Below are 17,037 nucleotides of genomic sequence, written 5' to 3'. Positions count from 1 at the left end.
CCAGGTAAATTGAAATCCAAAACTGGCAGGCAAAACTGTAATTGAACAATGGGCTATCTGTAAAGAGACATTTCCATGAGGGGGAACGATAGGACAAATAAAGCCAGAGCTCCCTGCATGACGAAGGAGATAGAGAATAAGATGAAACAAAAAAGGTGCATATGACAGATGTCAGCTTGATAATACTGATAAGGCTGAATATAGAAAGTTCAGAGGGCAAGTGAAAAAGGAAATAAGAGAAGCAAAGAAAGAATATAAGAGACTGGCAGCCAAAATAAAAGGGAATCCAAAAAGCCTTCTATACGTATGTAAATAGTAAAAGGGTGGTAAAAGGAGAAGGTAGGGTCGATACGGGACCAAAAAGGGGATTTATGCATGGAGACAGAGGGCATGGCTGAAGTACTAAATAAGTACTTTACATTTGTCTTTACCAAGGAAGATGATGTTGCCAAAGTCAGAGTGAAAGAGGAGTTAGTTGAGACACTGGATGGGCTAAAAACTGATAAACAGGAGGTATTAAAAAGGTGTTAGAAATTGGAAATGAGCTTAGATAAAAAGTATATTTAGTAGTCAGCCTGAAATAGATAAAGGAATACGTTAGTGTTGTAAGTTTCATTTTACTGGAAACGGCTTAAAGTTTTGTTTCCCTGGAAACAAAGCTAGCAGAATGTTTATTCTTAGGCAATGATAGCTGCACCTAGCCTGGAAAGGGGCCATGATCAGATGAGACCTGGTGGGAGAGCAACTGGGATGATACTTAAACAACCAAAACAAAGCAGTGCTGAATTTTTCATTTAACCATGCCTAATTAAGATGCTTGCTGAAATATTTAAGTTAGTGTGAGGAAGTAGAATAGAAGCTACTTTAGTGAACAACAACACTATGGTTCAATAGCCTGATAACGAATTAGACCATTTTGACTGAATGACCATTTATGAACAGCTTGTTAATAGCTTTGGGCACAAATAAAAGGGCGATAGGACAGATACGGATAATGAAATTTTTGCCAGTTAGTTTGACAGCCAGAGATGAAATGTTACCAGGGAGGATGGAACTGATCAGGGAGAACAGCTTGAGATAAGGAAAGAATAACGTAAGGGCCTGACTAATCAAGGACAGGAGGTATGTGCAAAGGGTCAAGAGGTTAATGGCAGGTAGATAACGTTAAAGGAGGGTTTTTTTTAAACCAACCGTTTGGACAAAGAATTCGATGTTTTATCAGGTATTTCAAAATAAATTAAATCTTTATAGGACCATAAGATCTGTCAATAATCCATCCCAGTCCACCCCTGAAAAAGGGTATAAATTAAGAGACTTTGGGGCACCTCAGTGCAGCAGGCAATATACTGAAACTCCTAAGGGTAGATCTATGCTAACACTCTTGGGTAGTTTCAGAAGTCATGAAGATGTGGGGCACCAAGAAGAAAAGAGAAAGAAAGAACTATTCACATATGCCAGATGGCCTGCCTGACCTAGATCGGTACTCGCTACTTGTCACGGTCATGTTTTTTCTGTATAACTCGTGTGTTATATCCTGTGTTAAACTTAGATTAAACTCAACATACCCATTATATTGGTTGCAGTCGATCCTGATTGATTAAAATTATTACAAAGGCTGGCTGTACTTAAGGTTGATAAATCACCAGGACCTGATGGGATGCATCCGAGGATACAGAGGGAAGTAAAGGTGGAAATAAAGGAGGCACTGGCCATAATCTACCAATCCTCCTCAGGAATTGTGCCAGAGGACTGGTGAATTGCAAATTAAAGGTCAAAAAAGCGTGTAAGGATAAATGGAGCAACTACAAGCCAGTCGGTTTAACAGTGGGAAAGCTTTTAGAAACGATGGGCTGAATGCTACCAGCTCTCCGACATCGGGGGTCTTGGCGGGTTGGGGAGGCCCAGAATATTCTAGCGGGTGAGCCTGCCACGACGCCCGATGCCAGGTATGTCCCGCCCAATTTTACCGGAGGCTGCGTGACCTCAGTGTGGCCCCATCCCATAGCTTGATGGCGGCACCCCAATTTAAATATGCTAAGCGCTACTTACCTTGCCTGATTATGCATCTTGCTGCTCGTCGCTCCTCAGTTCTGTATTTTTCGCTAAACGGGCAGCTGTCATGTGCCGTCTCGTTCATGATTGAGAGAAGCCAGTGGGACAGCAGAGATGGAGCAATCGCAGACAGTGCAGGTAAGTCTCTGTATACCGGGGTCTCAACTCTGCATACTGGAAGGGTGGTGGGAGGGGGGGGATGGGATTACTAGGGGCACAACTCTGCATACTTGAAAGGAGGTGGGGGGGGAGGGGGAATGAGATTACTGGGAGCACAGCTTTGCAGGCCTAAAGGGAGGTACCATATGCCCTCCCTCCGTGAAGGGGTGCCACTCTGAGTTGTTTGTTTGTGTGTGAGTGAGGGAGCAATGGCACTCCAGTCACCCTGTGATTGGAGAGGATGCCAGAAAATGGTAGGTGTTTAAAGGTTCCCTGGCTGGTAGATGCAGCTAGTAGAATCTTGATGTAGTCATGCTGTGCCACTTTTACTGGGAGCTAAGATGGGCAATGCCATGCCATGCCACATAGTTGATGCATGAAAGCACCTGATGTAACAGACAACAACAATGCCTGCCCTGTTAGGAACCTCTGAAGAAGTGAAGGATATGACTTTATTAGTCACGTAGAGTATATTGTCTGATCCGCTTCTCATGAGGATCCGTAGGTGCTGCAGGCAAAACCAGCAGACAGGTGCAGCCCATGTAAAGGCCCCCAGTTGTGAGCAGCAGAAGCTCCGCAAGGAGAGCTCACCACTACAGATCGCCACGCATCGACTGATCCCGTATGACATACCTGCAACGTCTGTGCGCCAGTGTCAGGCGACTGTGGATGTCGAGAGAGGCGGTGACATGTCTGTGCCCTGATCAACAATGACCTGCAACTGATGGGCTTTGGTAGACATCCTATGGCTGTGGCCTTCATAGTGACAGTGGCTCCTAACTTTTACGCCTCTGCATCATTTCAGGGGCTCACTGGAGACCTTTGTGGGGTCACTCAGTCAGCAGTGCAACCAGTGCATCAGGGAGCTCACCAGTGCCCTGTATCGGAGGACCGGTGACTATGTCCGTTTCACGACAGACCTTGGAGCCAGGCCCGGAAGGCCATTGGTTTTCCACACGTGCAAGAGGGCATAGACTGCAGCCATGTGGCCATCAAGGCTCCCACTGGGCGACCAACTGCATAAGTAAACCTTAAGGGCCTCCACTCGCTCAACATACAGTTAGTATGTGAGCACCGTAACTGATTTATGCAAATCTGTGCCTGCTTTCCAGGCAGCTGCCATGACGCTTTCATCCTGCGCCAGTCCCAGCTGTTGCTCACTGAACTGGCTCAGATGGAGGGATGGCTTCTGGGAGACAAGGGCTACCCCTTGTAGACATGGCTCCCGACACCAGTGAGACACCCCACCACTGCTGCAGAGGAGAGATACACCAGCCACAGAGCTACAGGAGCCACCATTGAGCAGGCGATCGGCATGCTGAAAATGCGCTTCCGCTGCCTGCATAGATCGGGTGGTGCCCTGCAGTACGAGCCGGAAAGGGTAGCTTGTGTCATTGCTGTTTGCTGTGCTCTGCACAACTATGCATTCAATATGGGGGAGGCCTTGCAGGATGAAGACAGACGTAAGCAGGACTCCTCCTCGGATGATGAGGACACTGAGGACTTGCAGCAGGAAAAGCGCACGGGAGGACAGAGAGCTGCAGGGCGAGCAATGAGCAAGAGATGCATGGCAAAGCCTTATTGATCAAAGGTTCTTCACGCCATTGGAATCACCATGGGCTCTGAAAGCCACAGAGCACCCTCATTTACCTGTTGTGCAGCACCCCGCATCTGCAATATCTTTGTGTCTCACCACTGTCCATGTTACTGCATCCGTGGAGACGCACATGAGTAATACTGGCATGACAATTATTTTGTTCCATACATTAGCAGTTCTGAAAGGCCAATGATGTAATGGGAGGAGACACAATCAGTACATGTGGGCACACAGTAAAAGCAACATACAGGTTAGTGAAGATGATTTAGAGTTTGAACTTTTCACAGTGTTGCGCCACCCATGCAGATCCATTTGTGTCACGGTGGTTTTTGGAAATGCTTGCAGTGCTACTTCTCGGTGCCACATCTGCACTCGCAGCCTGACTGGAGGAAGGCTGCTGATCAGATTGCCCTTTGGCTGTGGATGACTTTGGCGGTTGTACTCTGTGCGCATGAGGCCTAGAGGGCCCCGGCTGGCTGGGGGAATGATTGTTCATCTTCTTCTCCACTGCTACTTACCTCCTCTGCCACTTCCAGCTAGGCTGCCTTGGTCAGGCAGGAGGGCCTCTTCTTACCATTGCTGGGGAAAAGGACCTCCACCTTGCCCGCACAGCCTGAGGAGAGTGAGCAGGGAGGCATCACTGAACCATCTAAGAGCATCCCTCTGCCATCTTTGGTTTTTGCTCTGGTCCTTTAAACGCAAAGGTGATTCCACAGTGAAACTGCCCTAACTTCTGTCTGCAAGGTTATTTTTGCATATGTTAGAACTCTAATGCAGGTCTAGTGAGGGAATCTGTGCTGTTGTTCTGGTTTTTCATCTATGACAGATCGACATGTCCACGTACACTTTGCTTCTGCAGCAGTTGATCATAATTATTGATGTAATATTCCTGGTTTGCAATGCAGCTAGAATATAAACATATTTTCCTGGTTCTTTATGAAGTACTTTTAATTCCAGTTACATGTCTTTTCACATAACAATTAGAAGCGAAATGATTAGAGATTCCAAATGCATATTAGTCTGTGGCTTTTCACATTCAGGTAATTAAAAACCCATTGTATGTAGATATTCTTAAATTATGCTCTTATTTCTGATAGAGTATTTGCCTTTTATGATACAATTCAGTCTCACGTTCTGGTATGTGCAAATTAAAATTATTCACCCAGGTGCAGCACGCCTAAAAGAAGGAATGTTACACGAGTGGAAGAAGAGGATCTCAACTACACAGGACACTGGAACAAAGCAGAGTTAGTATGTGCAGCAAAGCAGAAAGTTCTGGAGAAACTCAGCATGTCTGGCAGCATCTATGGAGAGAAGCAGAGTTAACTGACAGGTCTGTGACCAGGTTCACCTGAAAGTTAACTCTGCTTCTCTCTCCACAGATGCTGCCAGACCTGCTGAGTTTCTCCAGCACTTTCTGCTTTGCTGCCAGATTGACAGCATTCCCACTCTTCAATAGTGAGGTAAGTATTTATTTGGTAGCTGTCAGGAAGTAGGTGCTGGGGTGCTTTAAGTTGGGCCACAGCACCTGCTACACAGCTGAGCCAATGTCCATCACAGTGCCAGATGTCCCACCTCCTGCCACATAATACTGGGGGAGGGTAGTGCATCACCGTGATGATGATAAGCCACTGTGCTCAATATAGCGGGGGCTCAGTGATGGGCAATCCGCGCGGGCGGACTGCCAGCTTCATCAAAATTCAGCCTGATAATCCGGGACAAAATTAACAGACACTTAGACAAATGTAGATTAATTAAGAAAAGCCAGCACGGATTTGTTAAAAGTAAATCATGTTTAACCAACATAATGCAGTTGATGTGGTAGATAGGGAGAAACTGTTTCCATTGGCAGAAGGGTGGAGAACCAGAGGACACTGATGTAAGGTGATTGGCAAAAGAATCAATGGCGACATGAGGAAAAACTTTTTTACGCAGTGAGTGGTTAGGATCTGGAATGCACTGCTTGAACGTGTGGTGGAGGCAGGTTCAATTGTGGCTTTCAAAAGAGAACAGATTAATTATCAGAAATGGAAAAATTTGCAGGGGAATAGCTGATTAACTCTTACAGAGAGTCAGTACAGAAGTGATGGGCCGAATGCCCTCCTTCTGTGCTGTAATCATTCTATGATTCTATGAAATCTGTGCCCTCTGGTTAACAGCCTTTCTGCCAAAGGAAAATGTTTTTCCTTATTTACCCCATCATGATTTTGAACACCTCAGTTAAATTTCCCCTTAACCATCTCTGCTCGAAAGAGAACAATACCAACTTCTCTAATCTCTCTACAGAACTGAAGTCCCTCATCCTTGGTACTACTCTAATAAATCACCCTCACCAAGGATTCCTAAATATGGTGCCCAGAATTGAACACGCTATTTCAGCTGAGGTCTAATCAATGTTGTATAAAGGTTCATCCTAACTTAGAATCATAGAAATTTACAGCACGGAAGGCACATTGTGTCAGCGCCAGCCAACAAGGAGCCATCCAGCCTAATCCCACTTTGCGGCTCTTGAAGTGCCATAACCCACAAGGCTATAAGTGCATATCCAAGTACATTTTAAATGTTTTGAGGGTTTCTGCCTCTACCGCCCTTTTGGGCAGTGAGTTCCAGATCCCACCACCCTCTGGGTGAAAATATTTCCTCTTGGATCTCCTATAAACCTCTTACCCTACATCAATGTTCCCTGGTTATTGATCTCTCAACCAAGGCAAACAGGGTCGTCCTATTCATTCTATCTGGACCCCTCATAATTTCATACACTTCAATTAGGTTTCCCCTCAGCCTCCTCTGTTATAAAGAAAACAACCTGAGTCTATCCAATCTTTCCTCACAACTAAAATTCTCCAGTCCAGGCAACATCCTCATAAATCTTCTCTGTACCCTTTCTAGTGCAATCACATCTTTCCTATAGTGTGGTGACCAGAACTGCATGCACTACTCTAGCTGTGGCCTAACCAGTATTTTATACAGTTCCAATATAACCTCCCAGCTGCTATATTCTACGCCTCAACTAATAAAGGCAAATATCCTGCATGCCTTCTTGACCACCTGATCTACCTATTGCTAGATACCTTCAGGAATCTGTGGGCATGCATTTTCTCTGCTTTCTGGGTTAACAATCCACAGGGCTAGTGGTTACATTCTCACTTCATAATAAGGCAGGATGCGGTGGTTGTTTTAACAGTAACCACAATTCTCTATCATGCCAGCACGTTTAGTCACTGAATTGCCCCATGAATTCTTACCATTTTTTCTGCGACTCAGTTTATAAAGCCATGGATCAGTATCCTGCTTTAAGAGCCTTCTCAACTTGTCCTACCACCTTCAAAGATCGCTGTACATCAACCCAAATGTCTCTCTGTTCCTGTAACCCTTTAAAAATTGTGTCATTTAGCTTATATTCAAGTCAAATGCACTTTTGGTTTGGTACTAGGCCATAAAAACTAAATGTAGCCCATGCTTGATTCCTGGTCTGCAATAAGTTAGTTGATCCCAGCCAGGACGACAGTGAGGACAATAATACTGTCCACAATAATCCCCCACTGATTTACCCTGCGTTGTAGGGCCTTGAATCTAATGCACAGGCACTTTTTATTCTATATACAATAGAATACCTGCCCATCTGAATCCAAAATACCAATTTTGAGCAAATGCAACAGGAGCATTTGAAAACTATCTTGATTACACAAGGTCACAATAAGGGGGAAAAGAGGAATGCTAACACAATAGTCCAGGTCTTCAGCTCTGGGAACAGAAGGCAGGAGATAACAGGCTTGGAAAGGATGACATTGCTCAGCAGTGATGTGAACTTAAATACCAAAGCACATACTGTTGTAAAGAAATGAAAAAGGTTTGACAAACATGCATGATCAGATCCAAAGTCATAGCTTTTGACTTGGCATAATTGATTTTCTGTTCAATCTGCAGACACAGTAGTATACTTTACCATTATAATTAACCATAGCAAAGTAAACACACAGTATTTCATCACTAACATGGCATTATTAAGCAGTGCCAGTGCAATGCGACATGATGCAGTTTTTCAGCCATAATTCTCTATACATTTTAGGATCTCATTTGAGCCTGGGAGGTTTGGAGTGGAGTCTGACCACTTCTAAGAGAAGAGAAATCATAGACCAAATTATCACAGGTAGCTCAAGCATCTCTTGGTGGCCAGCTCAAAAGCAGCACTGGCAAAAATGTGCCCATCTGTTCACTCAGCAACTGTATGTGACAGCAAGGAGTGTGAAAATATCTAATTAATTACCCTGAAATGTGAAAATTGCTTTTCTAGCAATGATAAGGCAACAGACCCCTACCTTGCAGAGATAGCTGATCTTGAAACCAAATGTTTGTGCATTTCTGGACCCTGCATTCATGTAGTTTCCCACAAGGAGGACCAATTCCAAAATTTTACTGAAGTTCTCGCTCTTCTTCACCTCCTCACAAGCGATTGTTACATTCATTATGTCTGGCTTGATGTTGTTCAAATACTCTTCAAACTGAAGTTTGAAGAGAATATTATTCAGTCGTGGTTGCAACAACTTTACAGTGCTCATCTGCAAAAACAAGGTGGCAAATTGATGCTTGCTTCAAACTTATTCGTAATAAATAAATAACAAGTCACTGTATATCAAGCAAGATTATTTATTTCATTCATGTTAATCCAGAAACACTTTTCATATAAAATGTGATGAGTAATCTGATCTCAAATGAGTTAGTAGGAGGGATCTTCCAAGTAGTGTTGGTATCTTCACATGGGGGAGGGCAAGATTTGAATGTAACCAGAAAATTGGCCAGAATTCAGATTCCTAATCTCTGTCTAGTCACTGCTGGAAAATAGATATCAAGTTTGTGTTGGATCAGACATAGCTGTAATGCCCCGCATCAAGTTGCCTGCTAGCAATTAATGTCTCAGGTAAGACATGAAAAATAGCCATCTCAGCGAGGTATCAGATTCCTGCCGCCATTTGTAGAATAAGACCCTAGTATAAGTCAGCACCGTCCATGTCGAAGGAGCAAACAGAAAAATCAACTGGAAAGATAAAAACATTAGATATCTCTGAATTTCATCAGATAAAAGTTGTTTTTCCAGATTATCACAAGAGTCTCCAGATTTTCAGAATATAATTTAGCAATTGTGCTCCATGTTGTCAGATAATTAAGTGTGCATTACTTGGTCCTGATGGCTTTTTTCAGGATTTACTTTAGGAACATATTCCTGTTCAGTGAAGCAGTATCTGAATATCTCCAATAATATCAACCAATTGGGCTTACTGCAGAAGTCACCACATCCAACGCATTGGCCACAAATAGACCACAAGAGGACTTGTATCATCTGCACTTCCCAGATAAGCTGACTATCACTTGTGAGGTAAGTTTTTTTTTGTGTGTTTCTTGCTCTGTTGATAGTTTTGAGCAGTGCCACATTTATGTCATGAGTTGAGTTTAACTTTGAAAATGTCATACTAATTAAATGAGCTCTATGTCTAGGCCAACAATTAATGCAGTCTCAAAATGCTTGTACTTGGAGTAAATGCATTTTTTTTTAAATCACAGAATGCCATAGGCACAACATGAAGCAATACTTACAGATTAGAGAGTGGGGGAAAAAAAGCGTTAAACTGCTTACTGAAGTTACTTTTCCGATGTGCCTCTGATTTTCTTCTACTACTCCTTCCCATTCCTATGGGAGCAACACATTCTGGGCTACATGAAGCAGCAGCATTCTGATACTGCACCCGTGATTAATAGTTATATATAACCTTGGACAGTGTTAGCATAGGGTTTCAACCTTGCTGCTGTGGGCAGGAGTCTACCAGAATGGGCAATTGGTCTCCTGTGCTGGAAAAACAATCCTTGTACATGCAGTGCCCCAACCATCGCAGCTTGCAACCAAACCGCATTGTCTGAGTCCTGCTAAACCCTGACTAGTCAGCACAAGCCGGCTCAATGCTGGTTATGTGAATGCTGGCATCAGGGCCAATGAAAATTGCCTGGAAATTCCGTGAAACCAGAGAGAACAACTGGGAGAGAGACAGACAGACACACACACACAAAATGGAGAATCAGAACGAGAAAGCAAAACACAAACTGGAAACACAAACTGGGGAGCAAGAGCGAGAGAAATACAAACTGGGGGAGGGAGACAGAAACAAGTTGGAGGAAGAGAAACCCAAACTGAGGGAAGAAAGGGAGACAGAGAAACTGATGGAGGAAGAGAGAGACATTTAAACTGAAGGAGGAATAGGTAAACAAACTAGGTAGGGACAGGGACGAACTGGGGGAAGGGGAGCAAGAAACACAAACTGGGAGAAGGAAAAAAAACAGACAGAGGGAGGTAGAGAATCAAACGGGGAGGGAGAACACAAATTCCAGGAGGGAGAAACACAGGGGAGAAAGAGAGAGCACTGCAAACTAGAGGGAGGGACAGTTCATGTCAACCTGTTATGTACATTGCTGTATAATGCCATGACTGAATGCCATGTGATCAAATGTCACTTTTTAAAACATTCGTTCACAGGATGTGGGCATCACTGGCTAGGCCAGCATTTATTGCCCATCCCTAATTCTCATGAACTGAGTGGCTTGCTAGGCCATTTCAGAGGGCATTTAAGTGTCAACCACATTGCTGTGAGTTTGGAATCACATATAGGCCAGACCAGGTAAGAATGGCAGATTTCCTTCCCTCAAGGACATTAGTGAACCAGATGGGTTTTTACCACAATCGACAAAGGGTTTCATGGTTGCCATTAGACTAGCTTTTTAAAAAAATTCCAGATTTATTAATTGAATTCAAATTTCACCATCTGCCGTGGTGGGATTCAAACCCATATCTCCAGAGCACTAGCATGGGCCTCTGGATTACTAGTCCAGTGGCATTACCACTATGCCACCACCTGCCCAATTCTCTAGGAATATGCCAAACCAGAGTTAGCAACCCTGTGTTATGTGATTGTGGTAGCCTTTACAGCGAAGCCCAATAGTATTTTCACCAGAGGTCAGCACGCATACACTTCCAGTGGACGTTGCTCCACAGCAATCAGGAATGGCAACTTAGGTCAGTTTTGTTTGCCATTTCAGCACAAACAAGGGTGAAAACCTGAGACCATACCATTTTATGCATGCACTCACTGACCTACCAGGGATCAACTTGCACATTTTTCCTTGCTTCCTTCTTACTGAGAGCATCTGCTGACGTTGCCGCAGAAAGAGCTTCAGCTCCGCAAAGACCTGCACAACTCTGTTACTCGCACGATTTTTGACCACCCTCCTCAATCTGGAATGCAGTCTTCAAGCCATTAATTTTCTCAACAGCTTGCACCCTACTAGGGGTGGAAACTGGGAAGGAAGCTAGTTACATCGGGTCTCGCTCCATTTGTCTATTTATTAATTTTGTCAGGCAGAGGTGGTCAGGCAGAGACATCAAAATAGAGGTGGGAGTGGACCCTCATTGGTAGGAAAGCTTTTAGAAACGATAGTCTGGGACAAAATTATCACTTGAGCAAGTGCGGGTTAATTAAGGAAAGCCAACATGTATTTGTTAAAGGAAAATCATGCTCAGCTAATTTAATTGTGTTTTTAGATGAGATAACAGAGAGGGTTGATGAGGGTAATGACGTTGATGCGGTGTATATGGACTTCCAAAAGGCGTTTGACAAAGTGACACATAATAGGCTTGCCAGCAAAGTTGAAATCCATGGCATACAAGGGTAAGTGGCAGCATGGACACGAAGTTGGCTGAGTGACAGGAAACAGAGTCGTGGTCAACGGTTGTTTTTCGGACTGGGAGTAAGATATACAGTGGGGTTCGTCGGGGGAGGTACCAGGACTACTGCTTTTCTTCATAAATATTATGACTAGACTTGGATGTACAGGACACAATTTCAAAATTTGCAGACGACACAAAACTTGGAAGTACTGTGAATCGTGAGAAGGATAGTGATAGATCTCAAGAGGACATAGACAGACTGGTAGACTGACAGAGAAATGACAGATGAAATATAATGCAAAGAAATGTGGTGATATATTTTGGGAGGAGGAACAAGGAGAGGCAATACAAAATAAAGGATACAATTGAGGAACAGAGGGACCTGGGGTACATGCACACAAATCTTTGAAGGTGGCAGAGCAGGTCGAGAAAGTGGTGAAAAAGGTATGAGATCCTGGGATTCATAAATAGAGGCACGGAGTACGAAAGCAAGGAAATTATGAAGAACCTTTATAAAACACTGTTTTTGCCTCAAGTGGAGTACTGTCTCTAATTCTGGGCACTGCACTTTAGAAAGGGTGTGAGGGCTTTAGAGAGGGTGCAGAAGAGATTTCTGAGAATTGTTCCAGAGATGAGGGGCTTCAGTTACATGGATAGATTGGAGAAGCTAGGGTTGTTTTTTTTTAAAGAGAAGTTTGAGAAGAGCTTTGACAGGTGTTCAAAATCATGAAGGGTCTAGACAGAGTAGACAGAGAGAAACTATTCCCATTGGCTGAAGGGTTAAGAACCAGAGGATACCAATTTAAGGTGGTTGGCAAAGGAACCAATGCTGACATGAGGAAAAACTTTTTTATGCAATGAGTGGTTAGGATCTAGAATGCACTGCCTGAAAGTGTGGTGGAATCAGATTCAATCTTAGCTTTTAAAAGGGAATTGTTTAGCACCTGAAGAGAGGGGATTTGGAAGGCTCTGGGAAACGGGCAAGTGCAGGGGTAGCAGAACTGCCCTTGCTGACAATTGGCAAGGACACGACGGGCTGAATGGCCTCCTTCTGTGCTGTAACCATTCTATGACATCTATCGGACGTCTTGCCATTTTACCATCTGATGCCCCCACTGCTGTTGCTTTCTTGATAACAGAAGGTCACAAAGCTATTGGCTGCCATGAGGGGACTGGCTTTCCTGGAAATCGATCCATGTGTTTGTGTTGCAGTCACCTTCAACCCAATGGCTAACCAATAATGGAAATTCTTGCCACTTGCCCTCCCCTACCACCCAAACCTCACAGGCACTTCAGCTACATGAATACTGGCATGGGTTACCACCCACTTCATTTTAATCAGTTGACCCCAGAAACTGTGATGGAGTTCTTTTTTCATTTGCTGCCAATGTGTAAAACCTACTCCACCATTATTCCTGAGGTGAAGAGGGACCACAAAATTTCTAGCTCCGAGTTTTTGAAAAGATGAGGGAACTTTGGGAATCAAAGAAACAAGCAGCTTCAAGCACCGTCAAATCAAAGAGACCCAGGGGATAGAGCAAACATTTCATCTATGAAATTTGGACTACTTACAGGAGAATAATGAGTTCCATACTTACAGTTCACATTCTAACAACTTTCTTGACTTGCTCAACCTCCACACAGACAAAGCAATACACCAAAAGTTGTACTGGACACACTGAATGCCTAAACTGTAAGTGACACATCATTGTCATTCTGAAGTGTCTATAAGCCTGAGCTGTCAGGTCAAAACAGTAACACTTTGTGAAATCAAGCTATAACATTTTTTAGATGGAACAGCATTGCTGGATCATTTTCTCCTCTCCTTCTTTGTTCCCAGGTAATGATAATTCCTATCTGTATGTGAAAGTGGAATAGCCAAGGGAGAATATCAAGTCAACAAACTTCAGCTGTACAAAAGCCATTAAAAAGGCTCCAGAGAGCAAAGGAAGCAACAATTAGTCCAAGTCACTCAACAATTACAGCAGTTTTGTAGCTTTTCAAAACAATCATGCATTAAAAAAAACTTTTTAGTAATTGAAGTTAATCTCAACTGCAAGCAACATTTTTTTAAAATGAAAACCTTGTGCCATGTTCTGACAAAGGGTCACACCAAACATTAGTCCAATTTTCCAATGCTGATGTACCTACTATGCATTATATAAAATATAAAAGTTACAGACTTTTTTTTCCAAATTGTCAAATTATGAATTTTTACTAACACAAGCTTTTGATTAATGTAATTTTTGGAAAATATTCCTGCAATCCCTCTGAAATAAATTCAAATGTAATACTTGCACCAAGTGTGCAAACATTCAAATTTGTTTTTAATAATGTATGTAGTGAAGCATTTTATTTGTTAATTATATTTAACTTTAAGATACCAATGAATTTCAATATAATCTAGTTTGACAGGCATCAGCCACATTTACCAAAAACATTTATAATTATTATTAGGAAGTTATCCATCAAGGTTCAACCACTTTTACTTTTTGCTTTAGTCCACCGTTTATTAAAAATGCTGCCTTGCCAACTTTGCAACTTCTTCGAAGACCTGAATGTGGTTTCTTCCTATAAATTCTTTTCATTTCACTGCAAACGACTTCAGTGAATAATGGGTTTATCACTTCAAGGATCTACCAGTAAGACCAAGAAATGACTGTACTGATGCACTTAAAAAATAACCACAATCTACACAATGAAGCAGTGCACCTATGTATTTCTTACATTCATAATAATCATTGTCTGAACATTTATCTTAATTCACTTATCATTTTCCTGAAGCTACTGATAAAACTATCAAAAATAACAAGGCTAATCTCTTGGTATATCGTGCAAAACATGATCCCAACCTTCTGGAAAGTTGCATACATGTGTCCCAGAGACAGCAGTAGATTTTACACACATCTTTTAAAAAAAGTTGATGATTATTGATCATAATAGTACTGGGAATAGTAACAAGAGTTTTCTCTTTGTTGTAGCACTAAAAGTGGATTGTAAGCTAGTTTCTTTCTTGTAAGCGACCTACAGTTGATGCAGGCACATCGGAGCAACAGTATCATGCTACCCATTTTACCCCTTTAAAAGTCAAGCAGGTTGGCTACTTTGATGGCTCAGCTACTGAAAACAGAGAGTAACTGAGCCTTATGGACCAGGAACTCCTCAAATTTGACTTCAGGCATATGATGGGCAAGCTGATGTCAGGGGTGGGGTGCAGGTGGAAAAGAAACAGATGAAGTGCTAGAGCTGACCTCAGAGCTCCCAGATTATCGAGAGGGAAAACTGCCAGGGTTGCTGCAACCGATCACCATCCAGAAAACCATTCTAGAAGTACTGGTAGATCGACTGGATAGGTTCACGTTTAACTATGTGGCTCCAACTACTGAATATCTTGACTCACTGTCTAAATTTAGTGGTTCCTTAGTTGAAGTAGTAGAGCAGCTTCCACTTATGGGATCTTATAAAAAGTAGTCAACGTCTCCAGGAGAGGAGAAAGGAAACAAACAGGAAAAAAAGTGTAGAACCCCAATTGCTCAGTGTGTAAAGATACTGTCTAGTATGAGGTGCTAAATGAGTACTTTGCATTAGTATTCACCAAAGAGAAGGACTTGGTGGATGATGAGCCTAGGGAAGGGAGTGCAGATAGTCTCAGTCATCTCATTATCAAAGAGGTGGTGGTGTTGGGTGTCTTGCAAAGCATTAAGGTAGATAAGTCCCCAGGGCCTGATGGGATCTACCCTAGAATACTGAAGGAGGCAAGAGAGGAAATTGCTGGGGCCTTGACAGAAATCTTTGCATCCTCATTGGCTACAGGTGAGGTCCCAGAGGACTCGAGAATAGCCAATGTTGTTCCTTTATTTAAGAAGGGTGGCAAGGATAATCCAGGAAATTATAGGCCGGTGAGCCTTACGTCAGTGGTAGGGAAACTATTAGAGAGGATTATTCGGGACAGGATTTACTCCCATTTGGAAACAAATGAACTTATTAGCGAGAGGCAGCATGGTTTTGTGAAGGGGAGGTCGTGTCTTACTAATTTGATTGAGTTTTTTGAGGAAGTGACGAAGATGATTGATGAAGGAAGGGCAGTGGATGTTATCTATATGGACTTTAGTAAAGCCTTTGACAAGGTCCCGCATTGCAGACTGGTACAAAAGGTGAAGTCACACGGGATCAGAGGTGAGCTGTCAAGATAGATACAGAACTGGCTCGGTCATAGAAGACAGAGGGTATCAGTGGATGGGTGTTTTTCTGAATGGAGGGATGTGATTAGTGGTGTTCTGCAGGGATCAGTGCTGGGACCTTTGCTCTTTGTAGTATATATAAATGATTTGGAGGAAAATGTAGCTGGTCTGATTAGTAAGTTTGCGGACGACACAAAGGTTGGTGGAGTTGCGGATAATGATGAGGATTGTCAGAGGATACAGATCGGTTGGAGACTTGGGCGGAGAAATGGCAGATGGAGTTTAATCCGGACAAATGTGAGGTAATGCATTTTGGAAGGTCTAATGCAGGTGGGAAGTATACAGTAAATGGCAGAACCCTTAGGAGTATTGACAGGCAGAGAGATCTGGGCGTACAGGTCCACAGGTCACTGAAAGTGGCAACGCAGGTGGATAAGGTAGTCAAGAAGGCATACGGCATGCTTGCCTTCATCGGTCGGGGCATAGAGTATAAAAATTGGCAAGTCATGCTGCAGCTGTACAGAACCTTAGTTAGGCTACACTTAGAATATTGCGTGCAATTCTGGTCGCCACACTACCAGAAGGACATGGAGGCTTTGGAGAGGGTACAGAGGAGGTTTACCAGGATGTTGCCTGGTCTGGAGGGCATTAGCTATGAGGAGAGGTTGGAAAAACTCAGTTTGTTTTCAATGGAACGACGGAGGTGGAGGGGCGACATGATAGAGGTTTACAAAGTTATGAGCGCATGGACAGAGTGGATAGTCAGAAGCTTTTTCCCAGGGTGGAAGAGTCAGTTACTAGGGGACATAGGTTTAATGTGCGAGGGGCAAAGTTTCGAGGGGCTGTGCGAGGCAAGTTTTTTTACACAGAGGGTGGTGAGTACCTGGAAGTTGCTGCCAGGGGAGGTGGTGGAAGCAGATACGATAGCGACGTTTAAGAGACATCTTGACAAATACATGAATAGGAAGGGAATAGAGGGATATGGGCCTCGGAAGTGCAGAAGGTGTTAGTTTAGGCAGGCATCAAGATCGGCGCAGGCTTGGAGGGCCGAATGGCCTGTTCCTGTGCTGTACTGTTCTTTGTTCTTTGATACTGAACCATACAGATCTGACTAGTCTCTGGTTTGTTCCCTGGTCTCTGTTCAATCAGGTGATTTTAGGAGGGACAGGAGTGGGGTTCTACAATTGTTCTCAGTATTCCTCATCTCATGCAGATGGGTGGGAAGGGAGTGGGGGGTGGTGGGAGATGAGAGTCCCCACTGCTGATTGTGTGTTTGTGTGGAAGGTCAATGAGGACAGGATCCAGCTGGGCTGAGCTGTGATGTCTTGCAAGGTCAA

General features: G+C 43.4%; 1 protein-coding gene across 4 annotated transcripts in view; it reads right to left on the bottom strand.

Moving 5' to 3' along the window:
• Window positions 1-17,037, bottom strand: part of diaph2 (diaphanous-related formin 2) — a 967,621-nt gene that overhangs the window by 325,352 nt on the left and 625,232 nt on the right. For all 4 annotated transcript variants that reach the window (XM_068047702.1, XM_068047700.1, XM_068047699.1 and 1 more), the window contains one exon: window positions 8,128-8,367. In XM_068047702.1, coding sequence (XP_067903803.1) covers window positions 8,128-8,367 — 240 coding nt within the window. The remainder of the gene's footprint in view (window positions 1-8,127; window positions 8,368-17,037) is intronic.

The sequence above is a fragment of the Heterodontus francisci genome, chromosome 15 (genome assembly GCF_036365525.1).
Source record: "Heterodontus francisci isolate sHetFra1 chromosome 15, sHetFra1.hap1, whole genome shotgun sequence".
Classification (NCBI taxonomy): Eukaryota; Metazoa; Chordata; class Chondrichthyes; order Heterodontiformes; family Heterodontidae; genus Heterodontus; species Heterodontus francisci.
This window is presented reverse-complemented; position numbering and strand designations above follow the sequence as displayed.